The sequence below is a fragment of the Prionailurus bengalensis genome, chromosome E4 (assembly GCF_016509475.1).
Source record: "Prionailurus bengalensis isolate Pbe53 chromosome E4, Fcat_Pben_1.1_paternal_pri, whole genome shotgun sequence".
Taxonomy (NCBI): domain Eukaryota; kingdom Metazoa; phylum Chordata; class Mammalia; order Carnivora; family Felidae; genus Prionailurus; species Prionailurus bengalensis.
In genome coordinates, this window is record NC_057360.1 from 2,876,093 (window position 1) to 2,899,400 (window position 23,308).

Sequence of the window (23,308 nt, forward strand, 5' to 3'; positions counted from 1 at the left end):
TCCTCCTTTCACCCTGCCCCGCCCTCCTCCCTTGATAAAATGACTCATCCATAGTATATGTTATATTCTCCCCATCATATGCTTGGATCACACGTGTACGTGTCCAAAATCAACAGAATTGCTTTGCATTTGAAAATTTCCCATGAATGTTATCATTTGATCTTTCCTTCTGCAACTCAATTACTTCTTGTTCAATGATGGCTATTTTCCTTTCAACGGCTGTGACATTCCGTCGTTTGAATCTTCCGGAATTTATTCACGCAAACCCCCAACCAGGAAAACACAGTTACCTCCGATTTTGTTACTACGATGTTGCAATGAACATATTTGTGCTAGTGTGCAAGAAATCTCTCTAGGGTATACACTTAGAGGTCGAAATGCCACCCAGAAGCATTTTCAACTTTACCAGACGGAGCCAATTTTCTCTGCTACGTCTGTGCTGATTACTACCCTCTCCCTGGTGTAGAAATCTCCCCTATTCCCCACATCCTCAACTGCATTTGACATTAAAAGGCTTTGAAATGTGTCAATACAATGGGTGTAAATCCATATGTCACCGCTCTTTTCATTAACGTATTCCTAATTACCCATACAGATAAACAGCTTTACGTACGCTTACTGGATAACCGAACTTTCTCTTTGTTCATTCCCCTTTGTCCATTTCCTGTAACGGACTATTTTTTCCTTTTTGATTTATAAAAGTTTTAGCTTGTTGTGAGACTGTATTTCCAGTATTATAAAGGTAGAACCTCAGAAATGTGGTTTTATATGGTTTTTATGTGGTTTTATATGATACATTATAATTCTATAATGTTTGTTTATTTTTGAGAGAGAGAGAGAGAGCACGAGTGGGGGAGGGGCAGAGAGAGAGAGAGAGGGAGACACAGAATCCGAAGCAGGCTCCAAGCTCCGAGCTGTCAGCAACAGAGCCTGACGTGGGGCGTGAACCCACAAACCGTGGATCATGACCTGGGCTAAAGTCGGACGTTTAACCGACTGAGCCACCCAGGTGCCCTGATAATCTATCATCTTTAGTTTTATTTTTAAAAAACCACCACACCGGAAAGTTCAAAAAGAACCGAAGGCTGAAAGTAAAATCTCAATCTGCTGAGTCACACCCTTTCGGTGTCACGCGTGTCCAGAGGTCACCGCCTAGAACTCTGTGCGGTGTCTTCTTAGAAAATCTGTGTCCCTCTGTGTGAACACACGTGTGCACGTGAACACATGCAACATTCACGTGGTACCTCACCTCCCCTACCTTTTCTTTTCTTTATGCAAATCAGGCCACGGTGCTCTGCAAGTTATTGTTTTTTCAAGTAACGATACACCCGAACAGTTTTCCAAACCAGTACGCAGGCACCTCCTTCCTGGCTGCGTACTCCACGCACACTGAAAAACCATCACGGTATTCTACCTAGAGGAGGTGCTTACTTACTGATTTCCCAAAAGATAAATTCAGCCACGACACACAAAACAATTAACATTACCTAATCGAGTACCCTAATTCTTTCCATGTATTTCCATAAAATTCTATTTGCTCAAACAAAACTTCCAAAGCCATGCGTGAAAATTTTTAAAATCATTAAACCAAATACATGGGCAGTTTTTACTTGCCGTTTCAATTACTAAGGTCCACGCGATGCTCTGGTTCACTTTAGAGGGAAAACAGAACCACCCGACACACTCACTGCTAAGTTCTGTTTCAGAATTTGCGTGACTACAATCACAGTCTGAGAGAGAGAGAGAGAGGTAAGGACTGTCGGAGCCCAGAAGACTCCTTTCTCCCGACCATCTTGTTAGGACAGCTTTCCGGAATCTCAAAGACATTCCAGCTGAATTCTAAAACACGTTTGATAGGCGACTCCAAAGCAAATCAAGCTCGAAAGACTATTTGTCAACAGATGAAACTTCAGTATATTCTAATCTATTCTGAACTGTTCCATGAAAAAACAATTTTTAAAAATATAAAATAAACTATGACCCAGAATTTCAAACACATACAAGAGAAGAGAGTAAAACCACCTCTTCCCCACAATGTACTCATCAACCAATGTCAGCAACTATGTCATTGTTCCATCCATACTCTTTTACCCCCTCACCCTTGTCACCACCCTCCCTCCATGGACATGCATGTGTGTGCACATGTACACACACACACACACACACACAAACACACACAGCATTTTTTGAAGCAAACCTCAGACACCATATGATTTTATCCGTAAGTATTTAGGTATTAAACTAGTCCCATTAATGCCTCAGATACTGAGTTCAGATGTAGAACACAGTCTCCTTTTTTGCCCCAGTAGGTCACATTGTCCTCAGTTGTCACAACTGGGGTGGGGGTGGTTAGGACAATCGCACGGGAAGAGGCCGGGGATGCTGCTACGCATCCTACAATGCACAGGACAGCTTATGCCCCAAGGAATTATCCGGTCCCAATGTCGCAGTCACTGCGGAGAAGCCCTGTTCTCAACCCATATTAGCCAAACCATGATGCATGCGTTACCTCAGGCTTCGTGAAGTTCTAACAAGGACTCCACGTCCATAAATAGGTGGGGATCCGCTACCGAGGAGTTTAATCTGAGGAGTGGATAAATTTTAGTCTGCACAACATGAAAATCCCGCCATGTAAAAACGATCCTTGAATCCCTTCACAACCTCAGTACACAAACTAAAGCACCACAGAAGCCAACAGCAGCGTGGCGGACCATGAGCATCTGATCCCGTCTCGTTCTTATTCACGCCGCGCGTGCTGCTGAGGTGTGGTGAGTCTCTCTGATGCACTGTCTTCTCACATTCTGAATCTTCTCTCTGCCAGCCGCACGTAGTCAGATGTGCTGAAATGACTGAATGTGTTGATAATTTGATTCCACCTTACTGAGAATTCACACTTTGACTAAACTCACTATTCCGAGGTATACGTATAAAGATTTTGACTACAGCACAGTTCAAGAGAGTAAAAAGATAGTAAAATGTGGACATAATCTAAATGGCCATCAACGTTTGTTGTTTTTTTAATGTTTTTATTTATTTTTGAGAAGAGAGAGACAGAGCATGAGCAGGGGAGGGGAGAGAGAAAAAGGGAGACCCAGAATCGGAAGCAGGCTCCGGGCTCCGAGCTGTCAGCACAGAGCCCGACGCGGGGCTCGAAATCACAAACCATGAGGTCATGACCTAAGCCAAAGTTGGATGCCCAACCAAGTGAGCCACCCAGGTGCCCCGGCCATCAATGTTTAAAAAAAAAAAAAAAATCAAACTACTAAAAAATATATCCATTTAGTATAGTGAGACGATTTAACAGGCTGAGATAAATGTATAAATATGGAAATAGAGAAATCCAACATATATATTATTAAATGATAAAAGCAATGTGAAAAATCAGTCTTTTAGTATGAGTCCATTATAATAAAACTTTCCATTAAGGACAAATATGAAACTCTTAATAATGGTTTACTTTGAATAGAAAGATTAGATACTGGAAGAAGGAAAGGGACCTTTCATATTTTTACTTCTTATTTTCTGTCGTGCTTACTTTTTTTTTAATGTAGGTGGCAGATCAGGAAATAAGGCAGATCAAATCCAATGGCCTCAATTCATGAACATCACTATTACTGGCACCAGTCGTTATGAAAATAATAAAGGAATAACAACAGTAACAAAAATAATAAGGCAAGTGGCATAAACCGTACCATCACCGTTCAACCAAGATACATTATTCCTCTGTGACACAGAGATCATTATCATCTTCTGTAATCAGCAAGACGACAAAACCCTGGAAAGGACTAACTCCAATGGAGAGCATTTCTGTCAACTATTTCACACCTTCCAGTGAAATGAGTGAGGACACCTCCTATAAAGCACTGAATAACTGTGAAGAGAAGGTAACATTTACAGAACATATTGGAAGAAGTTCAGGGACTGTTGACAAAGTCTGTAGATGATGAATGAGCAGGGACAGTGATCTCTGAACATAAGACGTTAGCAATTATTCAGCTGCCCAGAAAGAGAGAGGGTGTCCTATGACCTTCAAATAATGCATGTCCCACTAATTACGTATTTGTTATGCACCTTAAATGGAAATAAATACAGCCAGTAGGTTGGAGGTAAATCTTTGAAAACTTATTTTGTTTCACTTCATTTCATTTCATTTCAGAGACAGCGAGCAGGCATGCGAGCAGGGACAGAGGCAGAGGGAGAGAGAAAATCTTAAGCAGGCTCCATGCTTGGCACAGAGCCCGATGTGGGGCTCGATCCCACGACCCTGGAATCATGCATGACCTGAGCCGAAATCAAGAGTCAGACACTCAACTACTGAGCCACCTAGGCACCCCTGAAAAACTGGTCTGAAACATCAACAATGCACAGGTTAAGAATCGAGACACGTTGCTGCTCAACTGTAAATTATCAAGCATCATGAGTGGCCCAGTTTCCCAAAGCTGGAGAGGTCATGGTCAGAGCAGTGGGTTTTTTTTTTTTTTAACATTTGTTTAAAAAAGGACTTGATAATTCAAGCACAGAAATACAATTCCACTCTAGTTCAAAATGAATCTCTCTTTAAAAATTTCAGTGTAGGGGTGCCTGGGTGTCTCAGTCAGTTAAGCATCTGACTTTTGGCTCAGGTCATGATCTCACGGTTCATGAGTTCGAGCTCCGTGTCAGGCTCGGAGCCTGGAGTCTGCTTTGGATTCTGTGTCTCCCTCGCTCTCTGCCCCTCCCCTGCTCATGTTCTGTCTCTGTCTCTCAAAAATAAATAAATGTTAAAAAAAAATTTAATAAAAAAAATTTTTTTTAATTTCAATGTAGAATTTCTTTAATGCAAGTTTCAAATAGTTCCTTTAGAATACTGAATCTGCCTTGTATCCTTGAAGTAAAACCCACCCATCATTGGTATATGCACAAGTCTTTTTAGATATAGCTGAATTCTATTTGCTGACATTTTGCTAAAGACATTTTTATCTATGTTCATGAGGCATTTTGGTCTTTAATTTCTTTGTATAGTCCCTTTCTGGCTTTCCTGTCCGAGTAATACTGACTTCCCAGAGTAAGTGCTGTTCCCCAGGCCCCACAGTCCACCTCCTTCTCTCTGCCTTCCAGTGTCTTCTTGTATTTGTTTTATATATAATGTCCAAGGCCTTGAAGACTGTACTTAAGGGGAGGGATAGGAAGAAATACATTTATTCCATCTTGCCCCAGGAAGAAAATATACTAATGTTTTTTTTTTTTTTAATTTTTTCTTAATGTTTTTATTTATTTTTGAGACAGAGAGAGACAGAGCATGAGCAGGGAAGGGGCAGAGAAAGAGGGAGACACAGAATCGGAAGCAGGCTCCAGGCTCTGAGCCATCAGCACAGAGCCCAATATGGGGCTTGAACTCACAGACGGCGAGACCATGACCTGAGCCGAAGTCGGACGCTCAACCGACTGAGCCACCCAGGCGCCCCATAACGTTTCTTAATTCAACAAAATTATATTTACTTCCCAATTATTCCTTGTTTTATCTTCCATTTGGGCCACTTCTTCCAGTCAAAGGTGGATCAAAGGCAACCCAGTGACCTTCCTCCCCAGCACACCAACTTCAAAGAAAAGAGTGCAGACTTGAACTCCGTTTTTCACAACTCCAACGCCAAAACACTAAACTGACTATAATTATGATTTCCGAGAAACAATTAGAACACGCTTATTTACTGTTTCTTACTAGTAAGACCTGTAGCGCCAGCCACTGGCAATGCCGCCAGCATCTTTGGCTGCAGAAACTCTACCGTCCGGAGGCCACGTCCTTCCGGGGATGGCCCGTAGTTGGTGACCGAATACGGCAGGTACGAAAAGGCCAGCCCTCTGGCCTCACGTGGGGCTCCACAGACAGCCTGACTTCTCCCCGAAAACATTTCACCCCCTTTCCCTCCCGTCGGTCCCCATCTCAGAAGAATGCCCTAATTCAATCTCCGTGTTCACCACCTGGAAAGTCCAACCAGCGACAGTAAGGCAACTCGGTGTTAGGGAGATTCCAAAGTAAAGACCGAAGTTACTGAATGTAACGGACACTGGTGCATACGCCAGAAAGAGATACAAACGTCGCCAAATGCTTTTCTCAACGGTTACTGTCCCGGGGAGAGGGGCTGCGTGGGGTGGGGTGTGGTCAAAGAAGGCTTCAGCTCCATGTGTAATGCGCTAGTGTTTGTTTTACAAATAATGTATCTGTATTTTGCGTGTGTGTTCCCCCGTCCCAGGACACACATAGAAAATAAGACTGAAAGCAACAACTTCCCTGGTGGTGGAATATAAGTGACTGTTAGCTGCTTCTCCGTGTTTTGTTACCTTTCTCAAACTTCCCAAAGGAAACAACTGACAAAGTATTTCACTACTGTCCCATCTACCACCAAGGGAACCTTTTTTGCTTTTCTCCGTATGCTTGGTGCTTTCCAGGTTGCTTCAAGTACTGGTCGGTAAAGATTCCTTTTCTTTTCTTTTCTTTTCTTTTTTTTTTTTTTTTTAAATTTTTTTTCAACGTTTATTTATTTTTGGGAGAGAGAGAGACAGAGCATGAACAGGGGAGGGGCAGAGAGAGAGGGAGACACAGAATCAGAAACAGGCTCCAGGCTCTGAGCCATCAGCCCAGAGCCCGACGCGGGGCTCGAACTCACGGACCGCGAGATCGTGACCTGGCTGAAGTCGGACGCTTAACCGACTGCGCCACCCAGGCGCCCCTTTCTTTTCTTTTTTGTTTTATTTGTTTTTGAGAGCAAGACAGAGCATGAGAGGGGGAGGGGCAGAGAGAGAGGGAGACACAGAATCGGAAGCAGGCTCCAGGCTCTGAGCTGTCAGCACAGAGCCCGACGTGGGGCTCAAACCCACAGACCATGAGATCATGACCTGAGTGGAAGTCGGACGCTTAACCGACTGAGCCGCCCAGGCACCCCTGGTAGGTGAAGATCTCTAAGCGCTGTTTCTCGCTAGAGAACTCTAACCTCCAGAACTAATATTCAGCCTGCTCGGCAGTATGATCCTCCTACAGGTTCAAATACTGAAATACTTGCACACCAGTAAGTTCTGCTTCCCTGAGGCCCCCCACCCAGCCCCCCACCCAGGATCGAACACGGCAGGACACCTCCAGAACCCCACCCCAAATTTATGTGTAACGTCAGTTCTGACCATACCGCACCAGCAATGAGACATTTGTAACCTCACTCCGGCCGAGCTCTCCTTCATGTCTAGGACCAACACAGAAACACCAGCAGCTGCTGCAAGAGCAGATTTTACTACCGTCCTCTAATCACGTAAAAACACAAATTTAACTGTGTAATCGGTAGTAACGAGAAGTCTTAGAGGGCACACTCAAAGCTCGGGCTGACCTCTGCTTTGAGCAGAACACAGATAGATACAGAATATAAACAAGTTACATCAAGCTGGAAATCAATCGTTATTTCTTCCCATAAAAGTTTTAAACAGGTTTCCAAACACCCTTTTCACATGAATATTTAAGCGCCACATTACAGGGTTTCCATTTGGCTTTCAGAGATATGAAATTACACGAATTATAACTTTTATCATCACTATATCACAACTGTAAATTGCTGAATTTGTTGTCTTAAAAATAATGTTACTACAGATAACAATGTTACTGAATGATTTAAAGATCTATTGGTCTCTGTAATTTTATAGGTCTCTAAAGTCATTTCTAAAACACTATTTAAACATTTCAATAATGAGAATCTTACCTCAGCTCTTTTCAGCATTTCCCATTTATTCAATATTTTCATGGCAAATACCTTATCTGCATTTTTTAGTTTCACTACAGCAACCTAGAAAAGGAAAGACAGCTTTTAAAATATGATAAATACAACTTTTTTCAGTTACCCATTTTCCTTTTTCCTCTCTGTAAAAAAGTAGATACCAAAATTATCAATGACTTCCATGCAGTTCGTAATCTAAGATCCTAAATCAAACAGTATTGTCAGCTGAAAAAGTTACATTAGTCAACATGTGCCAAATGTTATTTTTTAACACCGTATCAACTAATTGTTTACTGTATCCTCCTTTTCCAGTTTGCTGCTCTAGAATTTAAACCCAGCATCTACTATCACTAGGAAATTGACCAAAATGTACAACATTGGAATGACTGGAGCTTGCTAAATCCCGCACGCCAGATATGCCAGATTCCAACGCGATGCTGCACGGAATCATGTTGCCAACACAAGTCTGTTTTGTGGGAATCAATTAATATAAAGTAAACTGCAAATGAGATTATTTTTCACACCACATACTCTTACCCCCGCCCCCGTCTGTCTGTCTGTCTGTCTGTCTGTCTGTCTGTCTCTCTCTCTCTCTCTCTCTCTCTCTCTCTCTCACACACACACACACCCCTAAAGATCAATTAAGGCTAACAGCTCTACAAATTGTAGACTTCACACATTCCTTTCCAACCATAAAAGGAACAAACATTTTTGTATTTTTTTGTATTTTAGTTATGGACCGAAAAGCTGTCAAATAAAAATAAATAAGCCTCAACAAACTGATTACCTTTCTGTTTCTGCCTCTCTGCTTCCCTTTGACTAGATAATTTCAAAGGGCCCTTCCAGCTCCCTGGGGGTGCGCTAGGGCTCAGCCTGAACTACAGAAGTGGAGACCTAGGTGGCTTCCAGTCACTGGGGGCTGGGAAGAGGAAGATAAACGCTACCCTGATAGGCAGAAGTAGAAAACAAACTATATGCAGCACCTCTTCCAACTAGTTCAAAGGGATGTTTCCAAGGATAGTGAATAGGTTTAAACTCAAGTGTCAAAATTTTAAAATCTCAACAGCAAATGTACATATTGGGAGCACTTCATAAATCTGTATTTGGATTAGATTGCAATAAAAGTAACATGACCATAGAACCAAAATCACTGTATGATGCCATTACACAATGCAACCCAGAACGTTTCTTGGTAATTGTCGTAAATGGTTACAATATCTTGTGATTAGAGTTTTTCATCGATTAAAATGGTAGGAAAGAAGAGGAATATCTCAATTTCAAGTGCAAGCACTTTAGTCTTTAGTCATTTCTGGTCATATCTGCGGAAATGACGGGTCAGTGAAACTGTTCTCCCAATGGGTTCATGCTTAAAGAAAGGGGGCTGTCCATGGCCCAGCAACAATCTAAACGTCCACTGCCAGATGAACAGACGAAGAAAATGTGGCACACACATACAATGGGATATTATTCAACCACAAAAAAGACAGAAATCCTGCTTCTATGACAACTCGGATGAACCATGAACCTGGAGGGCATTATGCTAAGTGAACTAAGCCAGACACAGAAAAACAAATACCGTGTGATCTCATGTATATGTGGAATCTAAGAAAAGTCAAACTCATGAAAACAGAGAAGAGAAGGAGGGTTGCCAGGTGCTGGGGGTGGGGAGGTGTTGGTCCAAGGGTACAAAGTTCCAGTTGTAAGATGGAATACGTTCTGGGCACGTGACGTACAGCATGGTGACTACAGTTAACAGTATTGTGCTACACACTTGAAAATTGTTAAAAGATCTTAAATGTTCTCACAGCAAGACAACAAAAGGTAACTATGGGAGGAGATATTAACCATCCTGTGGTAATCAGTTTGCAATATATACAAGTATTGAATCATTACTTAGTACACCTGAAACGTACACAATGTTATATGTCAATAATATCTCAACAAAGATGGGGGGGGGCGGATAAAGGACACTATAAATAAAGAGCAAGGAGAAACTTGAAATATTGTTTCACCCAAACCTCTGAAAGGCTGGAAACAAGTTTAGCTGCTCGGTAGATTCAAATTATGTGCTGGAGTGCAGACAGAAAGACGGGAGCGCTGAGTTCGACACACTTCCGTTCAGGACAGGGAAGGGACCCTGCCTATCACTTAAGCTGTCCTTATTCTGATCAGGGAAAGAAAGACTTAAGATTCCCCCTCCTCAGATTGCCTAGCTCCATGCGTCTCACCAGGTCTGTGTTTGAGCACAGAAGTTTCTGGTGATCACTGGGAAGAGAAATCGCTGTAGTATCCGAGCATGTTCTAAATGCCAGCTACTCCCCTAAGAGTCTGATGCCGGTCCACAACCCCCTACCTGCAGTCCTAAAGCCAAAAGACTTTCACAAGCCATCCGGCAGCAGGTTCTGACATCAGGCTGATTATAGGTTTTTGGGTTTTGGTTCTTTGATCTCATTCAGTATAAAGACAAGCATGCTCCACTGGAGAAACACGAAAGCCCCTGCTTTTGAGGTGCTGGTCCAAACCCCAACAGGCTCCCAGGTGAAACAGAGCAGAAGCACTGAATTACCGTCCTCAAATCCAAAAAACACCGCCTGTGGGTCACAGAGCTGTGCGGGGAATTAGCATTCACTGACCACCAGGCACTGGAGCTAGCGTCTCGGGTGGCTGCTCAGGGCGGCCGTGACGCACTCTGCGGGCAGACCACTGGGCTGGAGGCCTGGCTCTGTCGTTAGCTGTGTAATTCTGGGCGCATAACCTTTCAGAACTTCACTTTTCTCATCCGTGTAACAGCTAATGCACTAACGTACAACGTACGAAGGGTACTCACCTTTTAGAACTGCGGTAAAGATGAAAATAACACAAGTGCAAACTGCTTTCAACTCAGTGCTCAGCAAGCGCCAGCCGTTATCCTGTCAGACACCGCACCAAGCACAGCACGGCCCAATGCCTTCACCGTCGTCTGCTCGACCCCAATTACACATCCCAACTTATTTACGTTAACTATGAAATAAGAAACTCCGGCCTCTTCAGCTACTAATAATTTTGTATCTGTGGTGGCACACAGAAATAGAGCTAGAAATAGCCTCAACTGAAAATATAAACAGGGGCGCCGGGGTGGCTCCGTCGGTTAAGCATCTGACTTCAGTTCAGGTCATGATCTCGCGGTCGGTGGGTTCGAGCCCCGCGTCGGGCTCTGTGCTGACGGCTCAGAGCCTGGATCCTGCTTCGGATTCTGTGTCTCCCTCTCTCTGCCCCTCCCCCCACTCATGCTCTGTCTCTCAAAAATGAATAAACGTTTAAAAAATTTTTTTCTAAATGAATAAAAACTATATTTAGTATGGCCTAGAAGATGATAAATTTAACACAGAACATGTAGTTTTTAAAAACACCAAAGATGTCTCTTCAAAGGCTTCATATTTAAAGCACTCCACTGTTAGAAAAGCTGCAAACACTACAGAAAAAAATCACCAAGTGACAAATATACATAAACGAATGAGCTCTTAAACACAGCTTAAGTCTCTGCACTCATAGCCGCAACACGCAACACGGGATTTCTCTCTCTGTACTAAACACAATTTCAATATGCCGAGCACCAGTTTCCCTGCGGGGCTCAGATCTAGTCTACACTCAGTAAATCCAGGGTTCACCACACCTCCTCCGGCCCATTCCATTCAACCTGCCGTCACATCTTGCCCGGACGGTCCCACCCGGCCTCTCCGCTTCTGCCCTTGACCCCCACCGTGTCTTCCCAGCCCAGCAGTCAGAGTGATCCTGCGTCAACGTGGCTCAGATCGGGACACTCCTCTGCTCCAAGACCCCCAACGGTTTCCCATCTCCCTCCAAGTAACCGTCAACCTGCCATAACTCCTCAGGCCAGCACATTCTCGCCTTCCCACCTCCCACATCTCACACGCCCTCCCTGGTTCACTCTGCTCCACACATTCTGGTCGCCTGGCCCAGTCCCAACCCAGGGCATCTGACCTCATTCCCTGGGTCTCAGGCAGTCTCTCCCATAAAGTGACATGGGCTGCTCCCTCAAACTGAATCGACAAGCGTCCCTTCCTGAACGGTCGCTGCCCTGTCACTCTTTCTAGATCATCTCTTGCTTCCCTTTACCCTTCACTCTTATTTGACAAACTGCGTATTCTTCTGTATTTTACCACTTGCCTTCCTCACTAGAATGCAAGTTCTATGATGGCAGAGATCACTCTTTCTCCTCTGTTCACTGGCATATGCCCGGTGCTTGGGAATCAACAGGTACCTGGTTAAGTACCGGATGGATAAACGATGAGTATTTGTCATCTGAGTGGGAACTTGTACGAGGAAAGTTACCGGGCATCGATATTAGTGGCTTCAAGCACACTGCTGAACTGCCACTAACACGCCAACTAAAACAGGGCACTGCGGTCAGAGAGGCAATGGTGTCGCTGAGATCGCTTGTGTGGGAGGCCACTCCAGCCCCCGCTGCTCTCGGGGCAAAACGCAGGGCCTCCCAAGTCTTGACTTCACAGCATGCCCTTCATCTCCTGCCTGTGGCTACTGTTCACTATTTACTGCCTCATGGCTCCGTCTCCTTATCACCTCCAATGTACAGCATCCATCATCATTCATCATTAATAATGATGACAAAATAATAAAACCACTCTTATTTAGGGCAAGCGTCCTCTGTGCCTGACATTGGGCCACGCATATTTCAGGTACGACCTCAGGGCCTACACCACTGGATGGCAGGGTCCGACTGTGCTCGCTGCCTGATCACAAAGGCAGTGCTCTCTAGACTAGAGGTACTGAGCCGTTCCACGGCCCTGAAGACGTCCTCCCACGCCCCACGCCCATAACCCTGATGCCTACCGACTTGTTAATGGTGATCGTTGTTAATACGTGTGGAAGACACTGTATTTGTTTCTTATACTGTTCTGTTAGTGACCAGTTGGTGTTCAAAACATTTACTGGAAAAAACCCCAAAACTAAGTCTCTTTGACAGGCAACCTGGGGTTTCCTAACAGCTAGAGGTATGCTCTCCATGGAGACACAATTCATATACACGGTAGCCATAGTCGGAATATTTAAAAATTGGTACGGCATGGGCATAACCAATCAGAACGGACACAGTCTCTAACAAGGCGGTATGCCCACGCCGCCGTGCCCCTGCGGACCCCAGACCAGCCCTGTATACGCAGAGGCTGTCGACAGGGAATCATGCGGTAGACTTCCAACCTCCCTCACTCTCCCTTGAATCCCAGGAGAGCCGGGCCACAAGGATTTTTAAGGAAGGTGGAGTAGCTCAGTCCTTTCGGCCCCGGGACTAGGTGTGCAGACACGCGAGGGCCTAGTGACAGTCAGCAGAGGAAGCGAGCTAATTAAAAGCTGTTGACACCTGAAGCAGGGGTAGCAGGCCAAAGCAGCAAGCTTTCACAAGCCTTGAAGCTGCCGGAGCAAGGCTGGAGCAGGCAGAAGCGGTGAGCCACCAGGAAACTGGGACAGGCAACACCCAGGGCGTAAGTTAAAGGTTTTCCTGAAAGCAGAAACGAAAACCCAGCGTTAAGTCAAGCAGTGACCGACGGACAACGGCGGAGTCGTAGACAGAAGGCTCGGAACTGGCAGAGCGGCTGACGTTCGAGTCTCTCTTGCCCCTGGACTGTTTCCCGCGATTTATGCATTTCTTGAAGGCGTTACAGAACTTAGGCTTTTGTTCTCAGAGTTTCATTTTTTTAAGGAGAAGCGTAATTGATAGAAACGCCGCTCCCATCGGAGGTCCCGCCGGTGAGCCGGAGGCCTGGACAGACCTCTGTACAAGTTCCCGATGGAAGACAAGACACCGTGGAGGAAACGGCTCTCTCTTTAGGGTCCTTTCACCCTGGATCAGCTGGTAGATACGGGCTGTGTGGGGCCAGCAGAGCTCTTCTAATCAGGCATGAGTAACTCTGCAGTAAGAGCTCATAACCCAGCCAATACCACTGTTCTATGCAAAAGTCACCGTCTTCAAAGAGAGTCCATTACCTGCAGTCTGTTGCTTTTATCTTACATATTTTAACTGATATTCACAGGGGGCAAGAATACAGCAAACAAGAAGGGAAAAGCCAAAGGCCCCCTCTCACACGGACCCTCGATCTCATCAGTGGTGCACTGAGCACCGTGGGCTGACTCCGGAGGTCTCCACGGCACCAGGGGTGGCCGCCCAGGCACGACTAGCTCCTGGTCCCCTGACCGCCCAAGCGGTCCTGCACTCCGCCAGACCTGCAGAGCAAATACGGCCGTCCTTGGCGATCTGCCTCACTCCATCCAGGGGGGACGTGTCAGTCAGTCTCTAGTGCCGTCCCTTTTGCAGCCATTTTTGGGGGAAAAACCTACTATTAAAGTATTTTTATGATTGCTTTCTGTTTTCCCATAGCTCAACCTCAACTGGGCCCTGAAACCCACCTACAGCCCCACCGTCACTTCTCTGCCCTTTCCCAACCTTCTCCAGTACCCGGGGCTGCCCCCCACCGCCCAGCCCACTGGGCCGTGACCTACCCTTCGCCGCACAGTTCGTGACCTGGTGGCCTGCCTCACAGAGCACAGACCCTTCACATCCCCTCACGCCGTCTTTACACGTGTGTGCATTTCCACGAATCCTGACTCCTCTTCCTTTCGCCCAGAGAAGAACCCTCTCGAGGCTGACGGTACCATCTGCGGTCTTGATCCCAGGCTCTCTCTTCCTTCTTAACCTTGTTCCAGTAAAGATTTCCTTCTGGACTTCCAGCCCCCTTTCTTCTGCTTCCTGAGTATCAATTGATAAACTTCTCCAAGACCTTCTCCGATCCCAAACCAAGAAAATGAAACGAAAAATGTATCGCCAAACTACCTTCCCCTCAAGGACCTGGCGGCACATCCCTTTTCCAGGAGACACCATGTCCCCACAAAACACATTTTTAAAGAGGAGTATGTGCTTGCTTCTTCACTCGCTCACCGTTTACTTGCTTCTCAGCCTCTTTCAATCACTAATTTCAATCTAGTTTCTGTTTCACCCCACTGGAGCAAAATTATTCTCTCAAAGATCAGTAATGATCTTCTACTTTGCAAATAAAAAACAATGTTCTCAATTCTCATCCGTTTCAACCTTTCTTCATCACTGTCGGCCATCGGTACACTCTCCTACTTTTTCTTTTACTCAGTCAATGTTCCCCCAGGATCCCTACTCCACCTTTTTAAATCCCCTCCCCTTCCTGATTTGGGTATCTATTCCAAATGCCCCAGCTGACACCTGTATGCTCATGTCTCTCAAATCCTGATCTAATATCTACAGCCATATTTCTATATGCCTACTCGTCATCTCTAAACGTCCAACAAATATCTGAAATTTAACAAGTCAAAAACCTGTATACCAAGCTCATTTACTAAGGTGCACACCGCCCACCCCCTCCCCCCCGCAATCACCCATGGCTTCCACCTGTAACTGGTCTCTGCCATCCAAGTGACTTCCTTCCAATCTGTCTCTCCCACCCACCTTTCTCTCCCATTACCACTGGCCTGGCTCACACCCCTCCGCCTCATTATTTCATCTAGAAAATCAGAAATCAGATCCTTTTTGACCACCTGACTATATGCCAGACATTATGTTTACTGCTGAGAATACAAACATAAATAAAAAGAGCTCTTGCCTTCACAGTTCAACGTGGGAGACATACCTAACCAGACAATCACAGCACAACCTGGAAAAGGTAAAAACAAGGTCCTACATAAAAGCCCAGAAGACGGATGCCTGACCCAGAAGGTGAAGAGTGGGGAAGGGAGGCAATATGTGAATATATATGTTAAAGTTTGTTGGAAGAGGTGACAGACACCTGAGTCTTACACAAGGCACCCCAGAAAAAGGGGACCGAGGGGGCCCGATTGAAGAGAGGGGCTTTTGTGAAGCGGGTACAGATGAGCAAGGCACAAAGCCAGAAATAATCCGTGTGGGGGACAGAGGTGAGACGTTTGAGGATAAGAAGCCCTTTTCTTTCCTAGGAAAGACTTTCCTCCTAGCAGGGAGGAGCAAGAAACGAGGCTGAGGGGTCCAAATAAGGGAAGAGCTCGCATGCCGTGTTGCTGAGCTAGAGCCTTAAAATATGAATAAGAGAGAACGATTCTTCAGAGCTGGGTTTAGCTTGATCACGTTCACAGCTCAATGGAGAATGGTTCTGAGGCAGGGAGAGAAACAAGGTTACAGCGGTGGCTGAGGTTAAAGACACTGAGGACCCAACTGGGGGAAGAGAGGAAGAAATTCAAGGAAGACTGAGGGCATAAAAGTTGGTGATTAATTAGATGTGGGACCAGAGAGTGAGAAATCCAGATCTCCGTGTCTCTGGTCTCTCCTCTCTCCAATCGTTCCTCCACACTGCCACCAGGAGTATCCTTTTCACTGTTCTGACTCTCACTACTTGGCTTACTACCCTTTGGTACCCTCCCATTCCTACAGAGTAGCGCTCCTTAGCACGCACACCCACTCATGTTCAAGGGACCGTCCAGTCCTCAGCTTGCACCACCACCAGCTCTGTATCCCAGTCACAAAACCCCTACCTGCTCCCTGAATTAAAAGAAATGAACTTCAACAAAATGGAAGAAAAAAAAAAAACTTTTAACCCTAACGGAATTTACAAAACCAAAGTATAAAAAAATAGTAAGCCGCAGATAACATCATTTCACAGAGAAAACTTCTCTGAAATCATATAACTTTGCCCATACCCTTTCAACCAGCAAGATCCTGTTCTAGAAATTTATTCTAGGACAAATTACTGAGAAAAACCATCTGAAATGCAGTGAAGTACTATGTGCAAATACACTTTAGAGAGTATAATTCATAATACAGGAAAAACAGCACCGCCTAAATATTCACCCGTTCATTTCACAAATACGTATCGAGTGCCCATGATGTACCAGACAGTGTAGTAAGTGCTGTAGTATCGAAGTGAACTGACCGGGAAAAAATCCGGACACTCGCAGAACACACATTCTAGCCTGACGTTATTAAGTAACTTACAGAACAACACCCACATAATGGACTTTCTATGGAGCCATTAGAAATGAGGTTTGCAAAGAAGTGTTTCAACATACGGGGAGAAGACTTACGATATTTGGTAAGAAGAGCCAGTGAGCTATTAAGGTTGACAAAACCATCCCAATTTGACTACCCATGAACAGAAATAACATTAGAAAGAAATGCCTGAAAATTTTAGAAGTAGATCTCAATGCCACACGCCTTTCCCTCTTGCTGATTAGACAGTGACCGCAACCAAGGGCATGGAATGTATTTAGACGGCAGTACATGTTTAGTAAGTACTATTTTCACTAGTCAAAACAGAGAAGCATGAAAGAAGAACTTCATTTTCCTGCTTTTAATCTAATTAGGAAAATTATCATATTCAAAAGAACTGTGCTAAGTACTTAGGATAATGAATAAAGTTCAACCTCTGCCCTCACCTGTGGCCGGCCAGAGAAGACAAACATGAGGCACAGGAAGAAGAAAGTTCAGCACCCGACTTCAGCTCAAGTCATGATCTCGTGGTTTGTGAGTTCGAGCCCCGCGTCGGGCTCTGTGCTGACAGCTCAGAGCCTGGAGCCTGCTTCAGATTCTGTGTCTCCCTCTCTCTCTGACCCTCCCCCATTCATTCTGTCTCTCTCTGTCTCAAAAATAAATAAACTTAAAAAAAAAAAAAAAGGAAATGTGTTCTGTTCGACAGGGAGGACCTCTGTTTTCTCTGAAAACACAATACCCATTTAAGTTAGCCTTGAATATAATGCATTAGTCATTTCAAAGCATCTGGAGAAAAGTGTACCAAAAGAGACGAGTGCATCAGTAATCACTCTGCTCCACTTCCTTTTACTGTAAAATTTATCCTGCTACCTTTTTCTTCCGAGGGCTCGAGTAAGAGTGAATGGAAATGGAATGCTTTCTACCCCAAAAGCAAGAAAGGCTCTATCGTCTCTCTTAAGAGTTGAGAGGCAAGTGTTGAAAAACAAAAGTGAGTTAATTCCCCTCCACTTGTGTCCAAATCACAACTCAGGTGGATTACGACTCAAGACTTGTTCTCTAGCAATCGGCCAGAAGGCCCGTATCTCATCACTCTGTTCCACTAGCAAATGAGTTTGTAAGGTGCACTCAGTTCAACCACCTGGACACACACACTTTGAGTCTATTTTAGGATCCAGAGTGGGGAATCAAGGCTTATACTTGGGGAAAGGCAGCTGGAAGTTTCTAGTTTGGCTACAAGTTCACATCTTTTTTTTTTTTTTTTAACATTTATTTTTGAGACAGGGAGAGACAGCATGAACGGGGGAGGGTCAGAGAGAGAGAGGGAGACACAGAATCTGAAACAGGCTCCAGGCTCTGAGCCGTCAGCACAGAGCCTGATGCGGGGCTCAAACTCACGGACCGCGAGATCATGACCTGAGCCGAAGTCGGACGCTTAACCGACTGAGCCACCCAGGTGCCCCGAAGTTCACATCTTAATCCCTTTTAAGGGGGGATCCTGATTACTTTGAACCTGATACGGCTCCCATGTACTGGTTAAAACCCAGAGGCAAAGAGAAGACAGGAAATGGAAACTCACCTCCTTATACAGATGCAATTATCTTACAGCCCAGAAATCAAAAGTACCAAACACATCCAGGATCTACAGTACAAGGACTGGAGACATCCACGAATGATACAGAGAAGCAGGAACAGGGAAGGATTTGGGGTTCTTAAAAACTGGAAATATTTAAGAGTAGTATAAAGAACCCCAGCCATGAAGACTAGCCAAGAAATATTCAATTATTCAAGAATAAGAGCCAGGAACACCAGACTTTGGTTCATGTTTTCTTTCTTTCTTTCTTCCTTTTTTTTTTTTTTAAGTTTGTTGATTGGGGGGGCCGGGGGGGGGGCAGAGAGAAGGAGAGAGAGAATCCCAAGCAGGCTCCACACTGTCAGCGTAGAGCCCAACTCAGGACTCTAACTTACAAACCGTGAGACCGTGACCTGAGCTGAAATCAAGAGTCGGTGCTTAACCGACTGAGCCACCAGGCGCCCCGTGAATGTCTTCTTTTTAAGTTAGTACTTCGATACTACTTCTAAGAAGAGAAACCAGGGATCCTCGTTTATTTCGTTCCCACCCTCGAGCTCACGAAATGACAGCAAATATAAGCTGTCTAAAGAAATAAAACCGCAACATTAGAAAGTAAGAGTAACATCAGCTGATCAAAGATTTTAAAGAATGTCTAAGATCAAGGATGAGTGAAATGGGGGTCAGATAGACAAGAATGGAGAAACATGGCCCAAACTTCCCTGCAGAAGAAAATTAATGTGCAGTTACGAGCACTGACATAGAGTGTCAAAGACCAAAATCAAGGCGCTTACAGAGTGAAGGGAGCTCACATGGAAACTGTCGGTGTAACTGCAAATTTTATCATTTCTGGTGGAAGGTGTAACTGTACACTTAAAAGGGAACAACACGATAAAGGAAAAGGCAACTATAAGAAACAAGGTGATTTGGTCAGGGAGCTGGTAACAAAAGTAGTATGAATGAAGAGTATATATAAATAGCTTTCATACTTTCCAAGAAAAAAGAAGAGGAAATAGCAGAAAATATCCCACCAAGAGAACCAAAGGAACAAAACCCAGTATTAACGTCGTAAGAGATGAACAAGAAGTTCACAAAAAGTACCCGGCTTTCTTCTCTGAAATTGTAAATCATAGTACAGTCCCAAAGAAGATTAGGCCCCAGTTCTCCTTTGATTAACCTGTAAGCTTAATATCACCCCAATGAAAATAGTAGACAATTGCGTCCAATACTCACATAGGAACAGAGGCGCCTCTAGTCCTGGTGGTGTGGAAGGTTACATGACTTGAATGGGCTTCCTGAACATCCCAGATGTGAGGAAGTAGGAAAAGCAGCTTTCACGCGTTTCAGACACGGGGAGAAAGGAGGCGGCATGGCCTCAAGACTGAGCACACCTCAGGACACTGGAGGACGAGCAAGCACAGCCGGCTTGCACCCGGAGGTTTCCACCAAACTCCGGAGACTGAATTGGCCCTCTGGGAAGTGGACGGCGGGAGGAGATGGCAAACCGAGACTGGGCGGCCCAAGAGGCGGATCAAACAGGAAGCCAAACCCAGTAAGTGGGTTTACAATGGCCACGGAATATAAGGTCCACATACAATAACACGAACCGCGTTTCTCCGCGCTAGTAAATGCCCACGTGTGCTGGCAGGAAAAGACGACTCCTCAGTTACTGAATACTGTGTTCTTCATCGACCGAGTTGAGTTTGTTGTTCACATCTCTTATTCCTTACTGACTGTTGGCAACTTGTACCATCAGACAGGAAAACGGTGTTAAGATCTCCTACTACGGGGGAGTGTCAGCTCAAGCTTCAGACTTTAGCTCAGGTCATGATCTCGCGGTTCGCAAGTTTGAACCCCGCGTCGGGACTTCGGATTCTGTGTCTCCCTCTCTCTCTGCCCCTCCCCCACTCACGCTGTCTCTGTCTCTCTCTCTCCCTCCCTCTCCTCTCAAAAATAAACATTAAAAAAAAATCCCCTACTAGGAAATTCATATGCGTATCCTTTTACTTCTGTCCATTTTTGCTCTATATACATAAAAGCTATTAGGCAATACAAAGCTATAATGGGTGCGGTCTTTGTCCTTAGTTCCTGGCACACAGTTCCTAAAACCTCTGGAATCTGTGGAGAGATAAGGCTGTCTTCTGTATGTTAACGAGCGGGTTGGCAGCCGTGTCCCACGATAGCTTCCTGGCGGGTGGCCAGGAAGACCAGCTACAATGGGATGGAAAGCTTTTTACGGTTCAGCCCCACCCCCAACCTCCAGAGAAGGGGGCAGGTGCTGCAGGGTGAGCTGTTAACGGCCAATGATTTGGTCAATCCTGCCATGTAACAAAATCGCCACAACACCCCCCAACTGACGGGGTTCTGGGAGCTTCCAGGTTGGTGAACACGCCAAGGTGCTGGGAGAGTGGCACTCGGACAGGGCGTGGGAGCGACACAGGCCTCCTCCACACCCGGCCCTGTGCGTCTCCTCCATTTAGCTGTTCCTGTATCCTTTACGTAGGTTTTAATGTTTTCATTATTTTATTCTTGAGAGAGAGAGAGAGAGAGAGAGTAAGAGCAGGGGAGGAACAGAGAGAGAGGGAGACACAGAATCCGAAGCAGGCTCCAGGCTCCGAGCTGTCAGCACAGAGCCTGACGTGGGGCTCGAACTCACGAGCTGGGAGATCATGACCTGAGCTGACGTCGGTGCTCAACCGACTGAGCCACTATAATATTTTTCTTTCCTTGGTCACCCTGAAGATTACAATTTACAATAGCAACTTAAATTAGCATTCTTACCACCTCCCAATGATTAGGTCTTAAAACACATTAAGTCCATTTCCCACCTCCTACCCATTGTGCTGTCGCTGTCATGTAACTTCAATGTACATTTCCGTATGCCCCACAGAGCATCATTCTGTTTTATGCAGTCAACAAAAGACACATTTACCCTTTCTGAAGCTCTCCATCCTGTCCTACATTTCCCTGTTTTTTCTAGGATCATTTTCCTTCTACCTTAAGATTCCCTTTAGTATTGGGGCGCCTGGGTGGCTCAGTCAGTTAAGCGCTGGACTTCGGCTCAGGTCATGATCTCACAGTTCGTGGGTTCGAGCCCTGCATCACACTCTGTGCTAACCTCTTGCTCAGAGCCTGGAGCCTGCTTCGGATTCTGTGTCTCCTCCTCTCTCTGCCCCTCCCCCACTCGTGCTTTGTCTCACTCTGTTTCTCAAAAATAAATGTAAAAAAAAAAAAAGATTCCCTTTAGCATCTTCTTTAGTGTAAGTCTACTGAGGACAGATTTTCTGTTTTCTCTTTGTCTAAAAACATCTTTATTTTGCCTTCATTTAAGAAAAATTGAGACAGGGGTGCCTGGGTGGCTCTGTCGGTTAAGCGGCCGACTTCGGCTCAGGTCATGATCTCGCAGTCTGTGAGTTCAAGCCCCGCGTCGGGCTCTGTGCTGACAGCTCAGAGCCTGGAGCCTGTTTCAGATTCTGTGTCTCCCTCTCTCTGACCCTCCCCCGTTCATGCTCTGTCTCTCTCTGTCTCAAAAATAAATAAATGTTAAAAAAAAAAAAAAGAAAAATTGAGACATAATTCACATACTGTAGAATACACGTATATACACACTTTGAAAGTGTGCAATTCACTGGTTTTCAGTATAATCACAAAGCTGTACAATCACCACTATCTAATGCCAGAATATGTTCACCACTCCCCACAACCCCCCCCCCCCCCACGGCCACCCAGAAGCAAGCATGCCCCACACCCTCCTCCCATCAGCCCCTGATAGCCACTGATCTACTTTCAGTCTCTATGGATTTGCTCCTGGTATTTCATATAAATGACATCATACAATATGTGGTTGTCTGCCTCTGATTAATTTCACTCAGCATGATTTCAAAGTTCACCCCCTCTGTAGCCGTTATCAGTATTTCATTCCCTGTGGCTGAATAATATCCCATTGGATGGATATACCACATTTGTTTATCCACCCATCAGCTAACAGACATTTGGATTCCATGTCTGGGCTACTCTAAGGCTCCTATGCATGCTCATAGGTGGGTGTGTCTGTGTTCCGTCCTCGTGGGTGTATATCTAGAAACAGAACTGCTGGATTGAATGAGTGTTTGTTTGTTTGTTTTAAGTTTTTTAATGCTTATTTATTTGAGAGAGACAGTGAGCAGGGAAGGGGCAGAGAGAGAGGGAGAGAGAGAATCCCAAGCAGGCTCCATGCTGTCAGCACACAGCCCGATGCAGGGCTCGAACTCATGAACCACGAGATCACGACCTGAGCCGAAATCTAGAGTCATGTCGCTTAAATGGCTGAGCCATCCAGGTGCCCCTGAATGCGTGTTTTCTAAAGCGGGCACACATTCTACATTCCCACCAGCAACGTACAAGAGTTCCAATCTTGCCACCTCTTCACCGACACTTGTTACGGTCTTTCATTACAGCCATGTTGGTGGGCCAGAAGTGGCATCTCATTGTGGTTTTGACTCGTGTTTCCCAAATGACTGATGATGTCGGGCATCTTTTCACGCACTTACTGGTCATTCATTTATCTTCTTTGGAGAAATGTCTACTGGAATCATCTGTCAATTTTTAGTTAGGTTATTTACATTTTTACTGTTGAGTTGTAAATGTTCTTTATATGTTCCTGGATACTAGACCTGCATGAGATTTTCTCCCATTCTGTGGACTCTTTTCACGTTCCCAATAGTGTTTTTTAGAAGCACAAAAGTCTTTACTTTTGATGAAATCTAACTTATCTATTTTTTCTTTGGCGCTTGTGGTCTTGGTGTATACTTAGGAAACCACTGCCCAACCCAAGGTCACAAAAATTTACACATGTTTCCTTCTAAGAGTTACAGAGTTTTAGCTCTTACGTCTAAGTCTCTGCTCTATTTTGAGTTAATTTTATACATGGTGTAAGGCAGGGTCCAACTTCATTCTTCTGCTTGTGGATCTCCAGTTGCTCCCGCACCATTTGTTGAAAAGACTATTTTTTTATACCCTTGAATGTTCTTGGTA

At 45.0% G+C, this 23,308-nt stretch overlaps 1 protein-coding gene across 17 annotated transcripts in view; it reads right to left on the bottom strand.

Moving 5' to 3' along the window:
• Positions 1–23,308, bottom strand: part of CDC42BPA (CDC42 binding protein kinase alpha) — a 321,754-nt gene that overhangs the window by 208,828 nt on the left and 89,618 nt on the right. For all 17 annotated transcript variants that reach the window (XM_043568805.1, XM_043568804.1, XM_043568800.1 and 14 more), the window contains one exon: positions 7,719–7,802. In XM_043568805.1, coding sequence (XP_043424740.1) covers positions 7,719–7,802 — 84 coding nt within the window. The remainder of the gene's footprint in view (positions 1–7,718; positions 7,803–23,308) is intronic.